General features: G+C 38.6%; 1 protein-coding gene across 4 annotated transcripts; it reads right to left on the reverse strand.

Annotated features, from left to right (window-relative positions):
- Positions 1–304: 304 nt before the first annotated feature.
- On the reverse strand, positions 305–20655 carry YTHDC1 (YTH N6-methyladenosine RNA binding protein C1). 4 transcript variants are annotated; one of them, XM_056490836.1, is made up of 18 exons: positions 20512–20655; positions 16669–16770; positions 15736–16064; positions 15273–15627; positions 13930–14019; positions 13333–13386; positions 12654–12748; positions 11082–11190; positions 10864–10981; positions 9902–9986; positions 7876–8042; positions 5317–5399; positions 3866–3902; positions 3734–3773; positions 3569–3631; positions 1982–2116; positions 1139–1346; positions 305–728 (listed from the first exon to the last, which is right to left on the reverse strand). In XM_056490836.1, exons 1-18 carry the CDS (start codon positions 20537–20539, stop codon positions 679–681), a joined length of 2148 nt encoding a protein of 715 aa, XP_056346811.1. In that variant the 5' UTR covers positions 20540–20655; the 3' UTR covers positions 305–678. The 4 variants fall into 4 exon arrangements, with proteins under 4 accessions (XP_056346811.1, XP_056346813.1, XP_056346812.1 ...); XM_056490838.1 differs by lacking the exon at positions 13333–13386; XM_056490837.1 differs by having other exon boundaries at positions 305–1346; positions 20512–20622.
- Between the last annotated feature and the right edge of the window lie 37 nt (positions 20656–20692).

A 20692-nucleotide genomic window follows, 5' to 3' on the forward strand; every position in this document is an offset into this window, starting at 1 on the left:
GGACTAACACATTCCTGAGACAGGCATGTTGTGGCTGAGGACAGCCTCTCAACAGCTTGAAGATCATATGATTAAGCTGAACACATCGGGCTTTAATAACTCAGATGAGCTGCATGAGTTACTGGCTACTTCACTGTAGAAACAGAAATGCAGTTACCTTTTATATCAGCAGTCCTTTTCCTAAATACAGGCTTCAGATCCATTTCACATACCACAAAGAAACTATTTCTGAACAAAGATCTTTTCCTAGAACTGCCGGAATTACCAAAGCTGTCAAGCTTAGAAAACCAAGAAACCCAACATGGAGTTTTAAACATTTCAATAGTTACCAATTTATTTTTATATAAAAAAAAAAAATAGTAGCAATGTAGAATACAGCAATATTTTCTGGTTCCACGCACGCAGGGTGTGAACATTCCAAGCAATGTGTACATTTTGGAAAGACACTAGACAAGAGAATTGACCAAAATGTTACTGAACATGGGAAGATTTTTTTAAAAAAACTAAAAATTAGGTATCAATAGTGTCTTCTTAATATTGCTTTCCTTAATGAAGACTGAAAAAAAAAAAACCACTTGACTTCACAGACAGGGTTAAAAAATGAGGGGGGAGGGAAGAAGGGGGGGAAAAAAAGGCTGCTACAACACTGCCATACCGTCAGAAAAAAAAAATCATACTTCAATATTTGCATACTTGATAGCAGCATTCTCCCATCGAACCATATGAAACTACAGGAAGAAAACATCAAAGCAAAAAAAAAAAAAAAAAAAAAAAAAAAGAAAAAAGGCAGTTATCCATCAGTATTCAAAAACCTAGAATGAAGTCACTAAGTAGATGAACACTTATTGAGAATTAATCAATATCTACAATCTTAGCTGCTCCCAACTCTGTTCCAATAGAAACATGAAGTTGAGTGTCAGCTTTGTGTATTTTATTTTTGGCCTATTTGAGCTTTTCCAGTTCATAGTTCACTGCATGCTTGGAATAGAGAGGGTCATTATAAATCCTTCTACACAACAAACTTTAAGTAGACAGCTGAAAATAAATTGTACTACTTGTAAACACACAAAAAAATACAAGCTTTTTTTTTTTGATTCAAGTGAGCACTGGTTCCAGATAGATTATCTTCGGTATCTACCTCTTTCACCTCTGTCTCTGTCCCGGTCACAAATCCTCTCTCTCTCCCTTTCCCGATCACGCCCTCTGTCACGTTCTCTGTCTCTCCGGTTATCTCGAGGCCGGTCACGCTCCCGCTCTCGGTCCCTCTCCCGGGGCCGGCTTCTCCGACCGCTGACAACGGCTTGTGTGCGGCGAAGGAAGTCATCTACTCTCATGTCATAGTCGTGCTGTGATGAAAGGACAGCTCTGCTATTTTTTTTCACAGATCAGAATTCCCTTCCCTTATCTATATGGCTGGCTGTAACTCTTCAGAAAGCCCAGTATTTGAAAAAAGACAAACCCAACCAAACAAGTGTCCAGCATCCATGTGCAGAATCTGGGGTACAAATGCCAGACATCAGCAAGAGACCTGAAAGCTAAGAAGCCTTTCAAACCACCTAAGAGAAATTTAACAATCTGCCCTGTTTTCTGATGTGCCTGTAAGGAGTTTTAAAACACAAAATTCTGCTGATAAAGTAATTTGCTGTCTATGAGCACAAGCAAAGTTACAGGCATGTCCTAATTCAAGCCAGACTTCAGCATGAAAACATTCAGAGGTGGACAGGCTGGAAGTCAATTTAAGCATACACCTCGTTTAAGAGTCTGAGAGTTTTTCACTTCTACCTCACCAGGAAGAGAAAGGCTTTTCAAGTTTGCTGGAAGTGTGCAGTCAATCTAAACAACTGATCTTTTCAATGAACTCTAATGCAGATCATAAACATGTTTGCCATAGCCAACAAAGCTCAGGCTAGGCTACCCCTGGACCCCAGATTCTTACTCCAGCCTGCTGACTTGCATCCCCTATGTCTTTGTGGACACTTACTACTCGTTTGTCTCTGTATCTCGCTTCATGGGGTACAGGATGATGTCCTGAGTATGGAGGGTGAGCTTGAGGTGGAGGTGCATGGTGCTGATAATAAGGGTGGTGTGGTGGTTGCTCCATACCTGGATACGGTGGCTACAAGAAAATTACAGGAAGTTTGTTGAAGCAAAGGAATGCACACAAGGAGTGCATCATTCAGATGGAAAACACAGCATCTAAAGAAATCTGATCACAGCCTCCTAACTGAACAGCAGACTACTTTCTACTAGGCTGGCATGCTTTACTACCGCTCTACCACTGCTTGGAGAAGTCTGGTAAACATGCTCCCCACAGCCCTTCTATATCTGCCTCAACATCATACCATACATAAGAACTTCCACTACTTAAATGTGGCAGTTTTCATTTTGGGCTTTTCAAACCTCTGCATACACTATGAGAATTATTTCCAAACCAGTGAGCTCTTGTAGAAACATGTCATACTCATTCATTATGAGTATGTTTCTATTCTAAATTAAAAAGCTGACTTTGCAAGACAAAAATTATTTGACAAAATTCTAGCAGATTTTTTTTTTAAACAAGATATATTTTGGCTGATTGCTTCCATTTCTTCAATCAGCAAGGTCTTCCTTTGCCATAATACCAAAGCATCTTTGCTTGCATTTTTATACAAAGAAAGTAAATGGAAGCACTGGATTCTAGGACACTGGATACTCGGACTGCATGCAGAAGAGGGGAGAGGAAAAAAAAAAAAAAAAAAAAAAAAGTTTCTGGAGGCTTAACTGTGTTTGAAAAACTGTTCCTCCCATCTGACAACCTTGTTTGCTTCCTACAGTTGTAAGGAGTTGTGCTTCAGCTGAGAAAAATGGGAAGCTACATCTCTACATCTGGCACTGCTTTTTGATCATTGCCAGTACGTACAAGCCAAGACTCATTACAGTTATGCAAAATCAGACCAGACTTCCTAAATATAACCAAAATAAACTCACTATGACTACTTCTCTTGACATGAAGGCAAAACCACAACTTATACAAATGAACTATCTACATAGCTGTAGATATGCACACTCATATCTATCTGCTCATCCGACTGGGGAAAAAAAGTGCATTTCAGTGGAGGCTGTAATACAGGAAGGCTTATTTTAATTAGGCTGTGCAGCACATTTTGCTAGTATTGTGCATGCTCCATTGCCATAGCCAAAAGCAAGCCACTGCACAATGCTAGAGCCCAGCAGTCCATTCCATAAGCCTAATGAACAAGTTCACCTGTCTGATGCTTTTGCTGTTCGAGAGCCAATTACCTCAAACATTTAGCAGAACACAGAATGTGATCCCACCCTCCTATCTAGGCTAAAGGAGGGTTCTGCTACCTCCTCAGAGCTTACTAAGAATGCCAGACTACTGTTGAAAGTAAGTATCAAAATATTACTATCAATGTTTTCCCCCTAAAATTTTTGCACTGTTACAGCAAAGATACATTTTATGGAAAGTGAAGAGTTAAGAGCACACTGAATATGCCAGGCTCCTTTAGGGGAAAACAAAAAGAAGCTGTATGCCAAGGAGAAAAATTAAATTCAACAAGACACAAACCATTCCTTGCCAAGGTGGTGGTGGTCCCATGTTGTGGAACTCTCTCACGTAATCATTGTAGGACTAAAATGAAAGACAGTAATATTAAAATTCATGTTGAGAGTTCTTTGGAAGTGCAGAAAGCTGAATATAAAGTTCCCCAAAAATTTGCATGCAACAACTTACCCCATTTAAAAATACATCTCGTCGAACTCCTGAAAATCGTCTGTTGGGAATAAAAATTTGTAGAACTAAATCCAATTTATCCATACAGACAAGCTACCAGGGCATAGAATGAATAACATGAACACACCTTACCTGTCTACTTCGGGATATCTGGGATCCTTTATATACCCTGTTCGAACATCAAGCAGTATTAATTCAATTTACCATCTCAAGTTAACAATCTTAAAAATTATATTCATTAGAAAGTGTCCTTTCATTTTGTGCCAGCTACAAAACTGTCTACCTGCCATTACCCTCACTTTTAAAATAACTCTTGAAAACTTACAGCTTCTAATAGACAATGCAGATAAGCAGTATAATGTAATAACAAAAAAGTGACATCGATAAACCCGTAAGAAGTTGCACATAGTACCAACAAATAGCAAGAGGGAAACTGTGCAAATAAAGACTTGAAATTTAGATAAATGAATTAGGAATTTGAAGACTACTGTCTCCAGGCAGTTAGCATGTGGCTGTTACTACTTCCTACTGTATATTCAGTAGAATGTGCTCATCTGGGCAACCCTTAAAGCTCATTTCCTAATATATTTTGGATACAATGCTACAAAGGAAATTAAACTAAAAAGCATCTGGGAAAGTCCCACAGGGCAAAGAATTCTTACAGCTTCAGTAAATCCCTTTAAAGAGCTCAGCAGAACAGTGCAAAACAACATGCATGCTTGTGCCAAAATGAAATAGTGCTTCTGAGCTTCATTACTTTTAAAAAATCTTGCTCTGTTTTTTGAACAATGGCCTTAGAATAATGCAGAGCAGCAACACCACTTTTTTCATGAAGAATTCAGGCTCTGCAGACAAGCTGGACAGATAAAGGCATCTTCTGAACAGGTTTAGAAATCTACAACTGAAATAGCAGAATGCGCTTTTCTAAAATGTGAAGCATAATTTGTTAGACTGAAAGTGACAATTTCTTAATAGGTGCTTTCTGAAGAAAAAAATAAAAGCAAGCTGCACTATGACCAGTACTGTAGCTGCATTACCACTGCAAACGTTTCTTTCTAGGAAATAACAAATATTCCTTTATCATTAGATACTCTTGTAAAATGCAGTGCAACATCCCCCTCCTTAACTCATGTCAAGCTTGTAAAGAAAATTCTCTCTGAAAACATAACCGAATGCTTACTATCATCTCAACACTAAGGCTGCTAGTCAGGCAGTCTCAGCTGACACTCCCAGGTGGAAATTTCTCAAATATTTTCATTTAATGATTAGCATCCTGACACGTAGGTCAGATCTATTCTTGTGCCCACATTATCACAGCACTTGAGAGGATCATTCATAACAATGTACACACAATTCAAGGCTCTTGGAAAGGGCTCAGCCTAGGTTAACTCAGCTCTCAAACCGGTGAAACAGTGTCACTGACTTTTGCGAGAGGTGGGTTAAAGCAGCAGGCGGCACTTGGAATAAGTCATATTTTTATATCCCAGTTATATCAGCATTTTACTTTTGAATTAATGAGGATATGCTAAAAGAGAAAACACTTGTGAATTGGTGCACACAAATCTTCATATTAAGATATTAACCTGGTCTTTGATGAAACTCAGGGGGATAGTCAATCCTTGGTTTCTTTCTGCTGTTATGAATATCATAATCTTCTGGTCGACGCCTACACAAATTAGATATCAAAGATTAAACAAAGTTGCTTGGAGCATTCATCACAGCAGCATACCTCATAGGAATAGTCTGAGCTGCCCAGGATATCAATGTAATCATTTTCAACTCTATGTGCTTCAAAATATTCTACAGCTTTAAATCTGAACTGTAAGAATCAGAATTAGCTCAATTACTTCACTGTTACTTTCTGTGTAGAGGAATTTTGGTAGTTAAGGAAGGAACTCCACCCAATTGTACCTTCATACCAAACAAAAGGTAAATTTGTCTAACCAAACTCAAACTTAGGCATTAACATTACACTTTCCACATTATATTTTGAAACAACCTACAGGATAACAAAAAATTTCACAGAACATTGCAGCCAGAAACCTCTGAAATGAAGACTACTGAATTTGATAGTTATGGAGTAAAGAATTCTATAAAAGGTCTACTTCCATAACATTTATAAATAAAACTCTGTATGCTTTGTGAAACCGCAGCTTTAACTGTGACTTTCCTAATTGAATAGGCCAATCATAATATTTCTAATAATTTCTGTTTTAAGCAATTTTTTAGCAATGCACTGGTGCATTTTACAATTTAAAAATACTCAAGCTTCCTAATAATTAGAATAATTAGGGCTCTTTTCTATAAAAACAGTTCTTTGACAGAAAGATGTTAAGAACTCTGCTCTTCCTTATAAAGTTAAATTCCAGTTGCTGTTATGCTCAAAAAAGAGCTGACAACTGGCTGCTTATTTTTCTCCAAGGTACATAAACATTACTGTACTGGGAGACTCAAATACTAATGTAACAGTGTTTCTAAACACAAAGCAGCTACAAAACCATTCCCTTCCCACCCACCTCCCCAACAGTATAATTACTTATGACAAGACATTAACACTTTAATAACTGCTTAATTACTGTGCAACTTGCTGGCTGAGTAACAAGCTTATATAGCTTTTAATTTTATAAATAGTGACTTCTCCCTCCCTTCCCCAACTTCAGTCTTTAAAGCCCACCATACCCAGTTACTAAGCTTTTTAAAATGGAAGCAGATTCTTTAGTATGAGCAAAAAGCCCAAAAAATCAAAGCAGTTGCATCTACAGCAAATTCAGATCAAAGAAAATAAAAGCTGGTGTAAAGAATAAACATACCGCTTTCTTGTAGTTTTGAGAGTGCATTTACGACCGGTATAAAATATCATAGAAACAGTTCATATAGTAGTCCAACTACTGACTTTAAGCTGTAAGCCACATACATAAATGGAGGCCCTGGCAGGCTTGAGAAGGTGTGGTGGTGTTATATGTATAGTTTGCAGTCCATTGCAAAACCTTCACTTGTATATACTTTATTGCACTGGAAACCTCTTAGCTTAACTCCAAAAGCCATCTTGGTGTTCAGTCCTTTAAAGCCAAAAATAATGGGGCGCTGCCAGGTTTCCTCCTACCTACTCGTTACAGTGTCCTTTTTTTTTAAGCTCAAGGAAATGGGGACTCTTGTTGGGGCTCTGTACCTACCACAGGACGTTTCCACAAAAAGGAAACTTAACCAAAGGTTTCAGCCCAAACCATACATCAGTCTGTATGCAAAGTGGCTACCACGGGGAAAAGGTGTTTGGCAGGACTAGTATCAGTTCTTTGCAAAGACTTCTCCAATTCTGTAACAAGTTATACCCCCTTTTTTCTGGAAAATGATGTTAAGTTCATATAGCAGTGATCAATAACCATGTCGATCCTCTAAAAATACTTTAAGTCCACAGGTACTGCCAGCATCTGGAAAGGTTGTATATACAGACACAGCAACAGCCATTCTTTTTGGTTTGTTGCCGGGTCTCCAAGGGCCACTTGATCCCTTTTGGAAAGAACCTACTGTTTTCAGAAGCTCAGCAAGATGTGTGAATTCAGTGGTTACATGTTAGAGAATATTTGGCAATAGGGTTAACACATCACGGTGACACAATTTGAAACAGTCCCAATAATGCTCCTCTTGAATATCAAAATAACTTAAATATTTTATCCTCAAAAATGAGGCGGCATCTTCTGCAAAATTCTAAGTGATCCTTATAAAAGTCCCATATTTGATAAGGCTTATCCAGAGACACACCTGAAAGAAAAGGCTTTTACAAGATATTAACACATTTTTGGCATATAAATATTTCCTCCTCTCCATCTAGCCTGCTCATAATCATAAGCTTACCTACAGCTAGCATTACATGCTGCATTAGCTCAATAAATGATCTAGTCTAAACTACAGACAGAACTTTAAAGAGCTTTTTTCTGCAAAAGCAAAGATCCCCATTTTCCTCTTGAAAAATGAAAGACCGGGGAACCATGTGAAATCCTCAATGAAGCCACAAACTTGTCCATGCAGCTTGATTTGAGGATTTTCTCTCTTCTTTATCGCAGGGAAAGCTTTGACGAATCACATTCCTCCATCACGTTATTCTGACACATGTGCCTATTATCAGTCCAAAGAACGTTTCTAACCTTCCCACGTCCCGAACGGGGTCTCGACGGGATGGGCGTCCTCTTGATCGGGGTTGTGAGTGCATTCTTCTCTTGTGCCTCATTTTATGAATGACTTGATACAAGTCAATACTTTCATCAGGAGGGAAGAGAAGACAAAGTTGGGTTCCACATTCCGGCTCAATTTCCTAGAATTAGTTAGAAGTTCAGTAGTGGTTTATAAACTGAAGAAATTAAACTCTCCTTAAATACAATGACAACATACATTTAAGGAAAAAACAAAACAAAAAAAAAGGACACTTTAAAGAGATTTCAGTATCACTAGAGATAGCAAAATTCATTTACGTTACCTTTCACTCTTTAGGCACTACTTAGAATTTTCATAAAATAGTCCAACACTTTGGATAATCATATCTTCCCATGAGACATACAGGCCACATCCCTGTTTTGCTATAAAAACAGAGGACTGTTTTTCATCACAAAGAAAATAACCACCTATTACAGAAAGAAAACTGACACGCATAGGAAAAAAAAATCCATCCCAGCTCCACATATAAAGCCACGGCCTGATGAAGTTGCCTACTACAACTCAGTATGAGTTGCATAGTAGACAGGTCCAAGAAAACACCAACTCAACGTCTCACTGCAGTCCAAACAAGCAGTTTGTGTGTTCACGGTTATTAGGAAAGGAGCTGTGAATAAGAAAGCCATTGTATCACACTGGAAGTTCATGTTCCACCCACACTGCAAATACTGGGTGCAGTTGTGCCCCTGCCTCTCAAAAAACAGGGGGTCAATAGAAATGGAAAAGCTTCAAAGCAGAGCACCAAGAATAATGGAATGAGTGGAACAATTCCTTCATGCAATGACTGAGCAAGTCAGATCTCTCCAGCCTAGATTAAAAGAGAAATATGCAGTGTAAGGGGAACAAGATGGAGATAATGGCGACCATAGGACACTGCAAGTTGTCTGGAGGAGAAAGGGACAGACATTAACTTGCTGATTCTCTCTTCCAGTACAAGAACTTGGGCAATCGAATAAATCTAGCAGGAGACAGGTGCAAAACAATCCCAAAAATTGCTTCTTCAAACCGGTGACTGCAGACCACCTTCCCAAATGATGTCATAAAGGCAGAGTTTCAGTGTACATATCCTCAAAAGAGGAGAGCCATTCAGAGTTGTGCAAATATAAATGGATAAATGACAACCACTTAAAGAAATAAGCAGACTTGAAAAGCAGGGAGAGCAAGTGTCAGACCATAACAGTACAGTAATTTGATGAAAAAAGCTAAAACTCACATCCAGATTTCAAGTCTATTGTGGACAAAACATTTTAAAAAAGAAACTTCCTTGATCATTTAACAGAAGTAAAAAAAAAAAAAAAAAAAAAAAAAAAAAAGGATTTCAGCTAAGTTCACACTAAACTAAAAACAAGACCAAAACTACTGTTCTCCTCTACACAACAAAGCAAACATACCTGTGAGCAAAACAATTCAACGCAGAGTTGACATTTTCCATACAGTATGGAGACTACCTCCCACCTTGTCTTAAAGCAGAACCTGTTATTTTACCCACAGCTTGGATGATGACAGCAGCAACATACCTGTAACTCTGGTATGTCTGACAAGACAGAGCCAGCCCCCACTTAAAATTTGTTTAGCATATATTCTATAATGGCAATCTATGCCTCAAGCAATACAGTATATATAAGAAATGCAATACAGAGCACAACTGGAAACACCAGACCTTTTTCTTAAAACCTGATGCTACATAGCTTGCACACTATACAATGGAAGGCACGTCACATTCCAAATTCAAAATGTCACACAGTTTTGAAGCAAACTATCACAAAGATGACAACAGAATTGGCACTGTATTGTTTCATTTTCCTTTTTCCACAAGGGCATTAGAAAGAAGCAGAGTGCCTTTGCCACAGTACTCTACTGCAAGTAACTGCTGTGAAAACATGCCTAATCTCCGGCACATTCAAAGCTGGAAGCAAGCACTAGAGAGTGTCAGTTATGGAAAAAAAGCAAGAATTAACAAACCTGTCCATCGCGTCCAATCTTTACTGGCTTATGTTCGTTCCAAGGATTGGTCAGGTGAGCAGACTTAGTGAACGGCAATTCTCGCCTAAACATGCAAGTGGCACCATTTATAGTTTCGCCTCCGTTTTTTAAATTAAGAATTAAAAACATATACAGCAGGAGATTACATATAAAATAATCATGTTATTCTTTGTACTGCCAGGTCTCTGAAAATATTCTTATATTCTACGTATTAGTAAGTGAATATTTCACTTTGACTTATTCCAGCAGTAACTAATATACTCCATACTAATACAGGCTCTCCTTTTAAAGAAAATATTTTGGTCTTTGTGCAATGTTGAGATGGTGCGATAATAAACAAGCACAATCTGAATACACTGACCAGTCTTTACATGTGGTAGCTCTTGGCACCTACTGAAATAAATTCCTGAGCACTGACCTAATTATGAAGCTAGAAGTGCTTTGAGCTGTAGGTGTAGGGAGTCAGTAGCTTCAATAGAACTTTTCCAACACAGATTTTTCTCTAATTCAAAGTCTTGTTTTTTCCTGTATTAAGTCTTTCTGGCAGTCCAACATACTTGTACAACCACGCAATGTGTTTCACGGGACTGCTGTAACTTTTTTCCTTAACAGAGATTTAAAATATTTTCTGTAAGAACTCAGTTAAATCAATAAACATACTGCTCACAACCTATACATTACGCAATACTTGCATTATTTCATATGCTGCTTTAGAACAGTAGTATTTTCTTTGCTCAGTTTCTTTGTTCAGATCAAGACAGATTTGTTCTTACATGAATTTTTTTTCTTTTTCATCCACAGCTGTCTATTCAAGTGAACAGTGAGGATAGATCTCTGGTTGAAACAAGTTTCAGAAGGACGCTGTTGGCACTTGAGTAACACGCAGAAATGCTATTATAATGCCTTGTTACTAACAGCAACATAAATGCACAATTACTTACCTGCAAATCCAGTCAATTTTAAAGACACCTCCCAACATTTTTGCATTCATTCCTGCAGGCAGCACCCAATGTATAGGTGATCCTCCATGATGAGATTCTGAAGATAATCTTGCAAACCCTAAAGGATTTTGTATGACTTGTAACACAGATACAACAGAGAGGCTATTGCACATAAAACTCACTTTCACTCACCTTGGTAATAGCTCACTTATCCTTACCTTGGAATTTGCCACTCTCTCTTACAGAAAATATCAAAATAACACTCCTTGCTGATCTAAATGCAGCATTAAGCTTCTTTTCATTCACTGGAAGTGTTGACCATACTCCCTAAAACAGAAAAACACCCACCCTATCACCAAAACATAAAAGAGTTCATCTCAAATGATTTAGCTAACATAAATATATCATATAGATAAAGAAAACAAGACCAAAATAGTGTATTGGAATAGAAAATGATAAAAAGAAAAAGGTATTGCAAAATTAATTTCCATCAAGAAATATTTTAGCCTGCCTTGTGCTAGGACTTAAAATGCTCATTTTTGTTGAACATTGAAGAAGCATTTAGACCATCTATAAGACTTCCACTGTAATTATAATGATGGGCAGATAACTTAAGAACAGTAAGGGCGAAAGTTTTCACATATGTTTTAAGTGACTTACAGAATTTATGTATTATATAACACAGAAATTATGAAAAAACAGCATATATGCTAAAACTTGGGCAAGTAGACATGTATAGTATTGCAGATTTGTTAAGACAGTTTGCAGACTTTAAAACTCTTTCACTGAAATGCCAGCAATGTGAAAGACAGAGTAACACTAAATTGGCGAGACAATTCAAATCACTTTGTTTAGCCTTAGTAGTATCTTCTCCCTTTCACCAGCCATTACACAATAAAACCCAACCTGTTTTAAGGTACCAACTGAGCTGAGATGTAGAGTAACAGTTTACTGAATTACTCCTCCATCCATTTTCTGGGCAAACAAGCTTCAGCCTCAGAATAGGATTTACATATCAAAGTCAACATTCCATCCCTTGTGTTTTTTTAGTGAAGGTAAGTATTCATGCCCTACTCTGAACTCAGATCAGTGTTTGTCTGATTCTGGTAATTCATTATAGCCATCAGAGAACTATTTGGGGTTTTTGCTAGCTTTCAGTCAGATTACATGGCTTTTGGCTGCTTGTAAAGCCCTGATGTAAACTGAACAACCTATTACACTGACACCACAAAAGCAAGTTTCATGAAAGTCCAATGTCAAAGCACTGACACCTTTACACTGAGAGACAAAGCATCCACTCCAATAACTCCAGGAGCAAGGATACTACTGCAGCTCCATACAAGGATAAAGCACAAAAAAGGATGGACTCCTTTACAGAGCTAAAGGAAACACCAGTCAGAATGGTGCTCATTGCACCTTCAAAGGCGAAAGTGAGAGTGAGAACCAAGCATGCCAAGGACTCCGAGATTTGTTTAATCATTTTAATGCTGTTTTCATCCTAATTTAGAGAATCTTCATTAATAGAATCACCTACTCTGTGTATATTGTGTAACAGCAAGTCAAGTATTTTCTCTGTAACTTGTTCCAAAGAACACGTGCCAATACAAAACCACCAGAGTGGTGCAATGGACACCTAGTGTAATTCCTCAAAGCTGAAATCCAGTAGCTTTTGCTGCTGCATCTGCCGAGATCCAAGAGATAAAGAAAATAATGCATCCAACTACATACAAACTAAAGTGGGTGTGTTTGAAAACAGCTAAAGGGATCAGCTGGAAGAAGATTCAACATACCTTTGCCTTAGCAAGTGATACATTTTCGTGGTTATTACTCTTGATGAGAAAGAATCTTGCATCCTGGAGAATGTATTTAAGTTTACTTGTTTGGTCTGAAAAGAAAACGAAGTATCAAGTAAGTTGAACTGTAAATATCCACCAAATAGTTGTTTGCTTCCTTCCAAATACACGGTATCCCACCCATTTCCTATCTATGTATTATCACAGTCAACCACCCAACTCAGTCAAAGCTGCAGAGCACAAAATACCAGGGGAAACCAAACCAAAACTAAAACTTAGATATCCAAGTAAAGAAAAAAGTAAAATTAAATTAGCATGATTCAGTGATGTTCCGATATGTAGGACTTATTTCCTTGCTTAAGGATCTTCGCATAAATGATGGGGTAACACTCGTAACAAGCACAAACTGTTCAAGAGAGAATGATGAATGCTGTTCCTCTTTGTAGTTTTAAGCACTTCCTTTTAAATTTGCTGCCTATGCAGAGCAAAGTGACTGAACTTTTTGCATATCACTCTCAAAACATGCAAAAGTAGCTCAAGATTCAGTTCTCATGCTCAGAACAATGACGTGCTCAAATTGATTTATATCAGAACATCACTACTTACAGGTAATTTAATCAACAGAGACAATGGCTTGCTATGGGGCATGCATTAAAAATTCAAATTTAAATTATACCTTTTTGGACAGCACGAACGGAAGATGATAATTTCTCATGCTTCTTTTCTGAACCTGTGTTTAGCCAAAGTACATTTGTTCAGATTGAGCCTTAATAGAGATAATATACAATTTCTACAGCCTTGTCCCATACAATTTTCATTCATGACAAATTATGCTTTCTGGCGCGCACCCACACACACAAAAAATACTACTCAATGTGCACGAGTGTTTTGTTTTGGTTTTTTTTTTTTTTTGGTTTCAGTTTTGGGTTGTTTGATTTGGGGTTGTTCTTTTAAAATAGTATTTGAACAATTTCCTACTCAGAAAACTAGTCACTGAATCATCATCTTCCAAGTTTAAAAAAAAAAAAAAAAAAAAAAAAAAAAAAAAAAAAAAAAGTGAAATTTCCACTTAAGCAACAGAATAGCATTAAAGTAATAAGAAAGCCTACTTCCCCCCCGCCCAAAAGTATCCACACACAACATGCCAGAGGTCAATATCAAATTATACAAAGCTACATACCCTATAAATTTCTACAGCCAGTTACATTTATTTTAGATTACACATTACGATTTGATGCAAATCACAATGACAAGCAATGAAAGGGAAGAATACCTGCATATGATTCTGATGCAGAACTTCCACTTCTGTCAAAAACAATTGGAGAGATACCTCTAGCTCTCTTCCTCTCCTTCTTTTTCTCATCTAAAAAAACCATAAAAAATAAAAGCCATATTTTAAACACAGGCAAAGCTGAGATCAAAAAGTGATGAGACGGGAAAACAGCATCAGTAAAAGTGAAGTTACCATTTGGCTTGCACATTAAAATTGAGGTTGTTGCCACAAAACTATCATGCACAAAAGAAGCAAATGCTAGTTACTCAAGTTTTTCAGTCACAAAAGGAAGATGAAAGGCAACAATCTAGTAAATCTGTGCAATGTTTAGAGACAGAATTTATGATTATTATATTTCCACTAAGGGTGGGTTAGTGCTTCTTTCCAGCCTTCACCCAAATGTGCAACATCTAGCACAAACCGTGTAGCGATAGTGATAGGAGCTCGTTTATTCAGAGCTCAAAGAAACGGTGAGAGACAGGAAAACAAAACACTATGGCACACAGGCAACTATTTACACTCTTAAGAAAATGTTATGTTATACCACAGTGCTTTTTAGAACAATTATTACAGCTTCACTTGTCTGTAGGTTACACCTTGCTGTCTCTAATTCCGAACAGCAGAGCTGAGCTAAAAAAGGCAGCATATTAATCAGGATGACCACCTATGGAGACTTCAGACAAGGAAGATACACAATAGGAATCTTAACAGGATTGCAAGCTGCTTTCCTAGAAAAAACAAACAACGAACAGCCAAACCCAAAAGTATTTACGTCATTAGCACTTCAGTAAGTTAGGACCAGTTACAATATACAAATACAAGCCAACTGTTCCTAGTTTCTACTTAAAATATTTATTTCATTCTAAATTTGCTCTAATAGCTAATAACTTTAACTTAAGTTTAGATTTCCTATGCTGAACACAGCCACTCTAAGATTCAGCTATCTTTCCCCAGGGATATGGTGCTTTTACTACACCTGTCTACCTGGTCACTCATCTAGACGGATACCAAACAGCTCAACACTGAATTAAAATGAATAGTGTAGAAAACTAAGCCATTAGATACACAAGAAAACACTGATTTTAGTGTTTCAAAGCATTGAACAGCAAGGCCAAAGCAGTCAAGAACACAATGAATCCTCAACACAGTAATCTGGATGTTCACAATTTTGTTTTACCACATTCCAGTACTTTTTTTCCTTGCCTATGGTATTTCATAATTAACATCTTCCTGACTTCTGCTACCATGGTTTACTTTTGACATGGTCAGTAAGTGGTTATTTCTAAAAGTAGCCGAACATTCAGTGGCAAGGTATTTCCACTAGCATGCAAGATGCTGCCTACCTGATGCATCTGAACCAGACCCAGATCTGACTGACCCATCTGTGAAAGAGGCAGATTCAGAATCAGAATCACTGGCTTCACTCCGCGTGTCATAGTCATTTCCTTCCTTCTGATCCCTCTCATCCTGTTCATACTCTTCTTCATCTTCCTCCCCATCTTCTTCCACCTCTTCATCCTCCTCCCCTTCATCATCTTCCTCTTCTTCCATTCCTTCCTCCTCATTCTCTGTGTTGCCTTGTTCAGAGGAACCACTACTGCCAGTCTCATGATCTGAACAATACTCCTCAGAATTCACCTCTTCCTTAGAAGAATGGCTAGATCTGCTTGGTCTTCTATCCACATCATGCCTGATTCTCTGATGTTTAAAGAAAAAGTGAATCAGCGGTCATATAACATTGTCAGGGTGCACACACAGTCCTAAGAGAATGTGCTTTATTTATAAGGCAGCAAGAACACGTAATACCTCTGAACCATCCGGTGTTGAAGACTTTGCCCTTCTGTCAATATCCCTCTTCCTCATGTAAGATTTTTCTGGTTGTCCTTTATAAGGTTCCCTGGAACTGCTTGACATTCTCATCTTCCGATCACTATCTGGGCGTTTGTTTCTGTCAGATCTCTGATACTCCTCAGTCTTGTATTCTGACACTGGCTTTCCTTTTATACTCACTATTCTCTTGTTATTGCTAACTGATGAACTGGGAGGCTTTGGCATTATCTGCCTCGAGGAATGCACAGAAGGTTTTTGCCTCTTGCTTTCAGCATTTTCCATCCTGTCAGTTTTTCTTTTTGATCCTTAAACAGAAAGAAATACCAAGTTCAGTGTTATTTCCAATATCAAACAAAAACTGTACAGAGGCTCCTACTTTCTCTATTTTAGGTAATTACCCTGCTGCAGTCATAGGGAGCATCTTCGTTGTAGGCTTCGCAGCAACATTCAAAACTGCTTCTTAGGAACAGCTCATGTTCTAAAATATGTACTTTACTTCACAAAGAGGTATATGGTTCTTAGATTTTATACACAGAAATGCTAAATTAAATGCTTAATGTGGGACTTGTCTAAAGCCAAATCAAGATCTGAGCTGGAATCAGATTTTGCAACTCCTTTGCTCCACTTCCATCTCACTGCATTGAGCCAAAAAGGACAGATATTTGCTAACAGCAAATAAATTCAGAACAAGAAAGACTCAGCAACTGCTCAAGACAAAAGGAAATTGATTTGACTGTTTGCTTGGAGAGTCATGTAAAAAAGCACATATCCATGAAAAAAAGGCTTTTAGAACTCATTCACTCTTTGAATCAAGTTACAAAACCCACTACTTCAAAGGCCAACTGTAATAAGACAGACATTTTTTACCGCTTTTGCTTCTGCAGAACATCCACTACCAAAGCCACATACCCTTTTTCTCACTTTTGTCTTGCTCACTGTCAGGGTTATACAACTCATCATCCTGGTCAGGAGCATCAGTCAAAATGTCATCCAGAACATTCAGTTCACCGTCTGAAAATACAGAAAAAAAGTCAAAACCAACCATAAAAAGTCAGGATATGTAAACTACAGAACTAGTATTTACAAACCCAAACATTTCCTTTAGGGCTACAGATCTGTAACAAAGCAAAAATTGACATCTTCTTGATTTATTTCCACACTTTCATTTGGAAAGATAATAAAATAATTAAAATATGTCACAAGACACATTTAGAACTCTAAACAAGGTCCAAGTTGGCTCCTCATGTCACAAAAGCTTTGCAGGAAAGCTGACCTACAAATGAAAGCTGAACATAAAAGCCTGTATAAAATTTTACAAAAAGGGAGACGAGGAGATTGTTTGAGTGCCAGTAGTAAAGAGGAGGGACCCTTATCTCTGCAAAATTCTGAAACATGTTGAATTATCTCTCTACCGCTATTTTTGTTGCCATTGCTGTATTAGAAGGGTGAGTTTTGTTGTTCACTTACAAATAAAAAAACACAATGGGGAAAGCAGCACTTATTTGTTGCATCATTAACTCTGAGCTGTTCTGAAAAAAAACCCTCACAACTTGATCAAAAGGGCAAGTGTTAAAAGAAAATTCATGCCAGAAGCAGTAAATGCCCACACCTGCTCATAAAACTTCTAAAATCTATCACCATTTCTGGCTGTTTCACTTTGCCTGAAACCAAAGTGGACATATGGCGATTCTATCAGAAGAAGGAGTCACAACCTTTAAGGTACAGATCTATATTCCAAGTACTTTAAAAAGTAAGAGTGAACTAAGCCTAAGTATGCAAAGGGAAAAATAAAAAAGGTATTAATTTTGTAATCTCTCCAAAATTCTTAGTTCTTTCCACTTTGTGATTGATTGCATTTTCTGTGCTCAGTAAAAAGAAACCAAAGCAACCTCCAAGGATTCAGCTGGTTTGCAATATCCATAGCAGATGCAGGTAAGGATTCCTGTACTGTGTGAAACTGGGGTAATGCAGCAAATTAAGTCCTCCAGATTTTGACAGCTTATCTATCTCAAAATACTGAGCCATGAAAGAAATTTTACAGCTTGATATTAAAGAACTCCAAACATAATCCACATTATAAATAATAATTTAAAAAAAATAGTATTACAATTGTTTCCCTACTACATACTACCAAATCTGAAGTCAGCATGTGCACTAACTTTCCTGCTGGCACTTCTCCACATTTTCAGTGGTAGGAGAATGCAAAAGTGGTCCCTGGGCTACTCAGCTAGTGTCTCTAATGCAAAGGAAATGGTGCAGAGAGAAATTATCAAATCTTTCCCTGGTAGTTTACAGTTAGCAGGCATTTAAATGCAAGACAAACTTGCATCACAATTCTCTTGGGAACAGCCCTTTATGTTTGTAGACACCTATACATCCACAGCAAATATTCTTGCTGTGACTGATATAAATATATGAGAGTCATACTCATGGCTGTATAACTGCAAAACATGGGATGAAATTTCCTGGCTTGCATTCTGCTTGCCCACAGGACGTTTGGCAAGTCTAGAGCTCAAGGTTTTTCTACTGGACACTAATGAAAAAGAGGTGCACTGGTATCAGAAAATGAAACATCATCCATCTCAAATCACACATACCGAACCTTAGATTTGTTTCCCTCTTGGTGGGATAACAGCATACTTGAGTAAACTACATTTCACCTACCTAGTGCAGCAGCATTCAAAGGTGCTAAAAGACTCCTGTATCAGCTCATTCGGAAGTAAATGAGAAGGAAAATTTATGACACATACTCCCTCCTAAATCCCTTGCAGGTTAGATGGGCATCATTTGCAGCTGGCACCTTAAAAAGGGGTGCAGGAGACAGGAGCAGGACAAGTTCCCCCATCCCCTTCTACAGGCACATTGACCTGATTTGTTTAGAAAAACATTTCTAGATTTATTTAGCAGCCTGCTTCCTGTCTCTCACTTGCACTGGATACACTGCTTGACTGACTTGCAAAGATGATTCCTCTCACTGATCTGCTCCAGTTAGTGTTCAACTTGAAAAGCTAAATTATCTCAGAGAGGTATCAGGAAAAACACAAAAGCAGAAACAGAAAAACGGCAAAGAACAGGTATTTTATACTTCATCACCACAGAAGAGGGAGGGATCAAATGAGCTCTTTCTTTCCAACAGGGCTCTCCTGCCCACTTGTCTTTTGTGGGATCCTTCCAGGAACAAATTTAACTCACCCAAAATAGCAGGATGGTAGCCTGTGAGACCATTTCCTTGGCTGGCCGGGAGAATTAGAACTATTGGAAGGGTCCAAGCAAAAATCCGATTTGGCACACTAATGAAACAAGACCCTGTGATTTCAAACTAAACTTATTTATGCTTTTTTAAAGTGGTCAAACAGCATTTCTCTTCCAATGGAGCACTTACAACAGAAATCAGTTCAGATGCAAATGTGCATCAGCACCTGCTATTCAGTCAAAATAATCCCTTGCACATGAGAAATAATTAAGAACAAATTAAAATAAAAATAGTACTTGGCCACTGGCAGTGATTAACAAACACTAAGAAAAGTATTCAAGCCCAACTGGATAAATAATTATATGAATAAAAATTTGTAGATGACAACAGCAAACGTTTCAAATTCACTGCTCATCCACAGTGGGCGATCAGACCTGTTTCAACACAACCTGATCATACCCTAATCCACCAGTCTTACAATAATATCATTAAGGATCAAGCACTGCTAATAATTTTATTTATCAGTTCTAACAAAATCTACTGGGAATTTTCCATGTCATATAGTTTCACAATAAATATTAGACAGCAAACCTTCACTACTCCGACAAAGCCATTTTGTGGATGCATATAATGCAAAAGGTTTTACGAAGCATTACTCTCCACTGAAATTCAAATGAACGCAATCCAAGCCACAACACCCTAGCGATAATTTGACCTTTTTTTTAGTACAACTCTCTGCACTAACCACCAAACGGCAATCTGCTACACCTACCTTTGGTTTTGCTTCTTAAAGAGGCTATTTTGGGAGAACTGATTAATATAACCTCACAGAAAACATACAGATCACTTCCGCTTCCGTGGATAGCGGTAGCCAGTTATAAGAGCTGTGATTCTATTATTCGACACTAATTACCCCAGATTATTATTATGCCAGAGCAATGGCTCTGAAATCGTCCGATTCCTCTAACTCAAATTTATTCACCCACAGTGCACAGAAATCACAGCTGACTGCAAAAAGCCAAACAGCAAGCACCAAAATGAGATTTCGACACCAGTTTCTGCTTACTAAAGTAACTAGATCCCCCTCAGAAAATCGGGCAAAAAACCTCTAAACCAAAACGGCCTAGCGATCCAAGCACAAACAAAAAGCCGCAATAAAAATCGCAAATACTTTCTGAGAAAAGACAACCTGCAGTAACTCGCTGTCGATAATAAACTTACGGCCCACGAACTTCTCCCTCTTCCCGCTGCTCGAGTCACCTTGCCCCGAGCCCGCTGCCGCCGTGACACCAAAGTATGAGCGGCCCTATTCCTCCCTGCTCCCCAACAAAATACAGGGAGCGCTTCTGTAAAAAAATCATCCTCGAAGGGTCACGCCTGACCCCGCCGCCCCTCCGCTCCCCTGGAGGAGATGTACGTCTCCCGGGCTGAAGGCCCAGCACTAGCATCCAAGGTGGCCCCAGGGAAGGCGGAAAGCTCAGGCGGAGGCCCGATCCCCGACCCGAGACTTCCCCGCTACCCAGGGCCTAACACTTGCCCTCCTCTCTACCGCCACGTACCCTTCTCCTCCCGGCTATCCGTCGCCATCCCGCCGCCGCGACGAGCGCCTAAGATGGAGGCTCCCTCTTCCTGCACGTAGCGCTTCCCTCTTCCCACAGGGCGCCGCTTTGTTTACGCTCCTCGCGTCAGAGCGCGCCGCGGGCGGGCGGGGGCGGCGCATGCGCCTGGCGGGGCGCTGAG

The sequence above is a fragment of the Oenanthe melanoleuca genome, chromosome 4, assembly GCF_029582105.1.
Source record: "Oenanthe melanoleuca isolate GR-GAL-2019-014 chromosome 4, OMel1.0, whole genome shotgun sequence".
NCBI classification, from domain to species: Eukaryota; Metazoa; Chordata; class Aves; order Passeriformes; family Muscicapidae; genus Oenanthe; species Oenanthe melanoleuca.

Coding starts and splice junctions, on each gene's coding strand:
- YTHDC1 (XM_056490836.1), bottom strand. CDS start 20,539: ATGGCGACGGATAGCCGGGAGGAGAAGG. Junction 14,020..15,272: donor GTCTGGTTCAGATGCATCAG/GTAGGCAGCATC, acceptor TGGTTTTTTTAG/ATGAGAAAAAGAAGGAGAGG. Junction 729..1,138: donor CAGAGACAGAGGTGAAAGAG/GTAGATACCGAA, acceptor TTCTTCCTGTAG/TTTCATATGGTTCGATGGGA.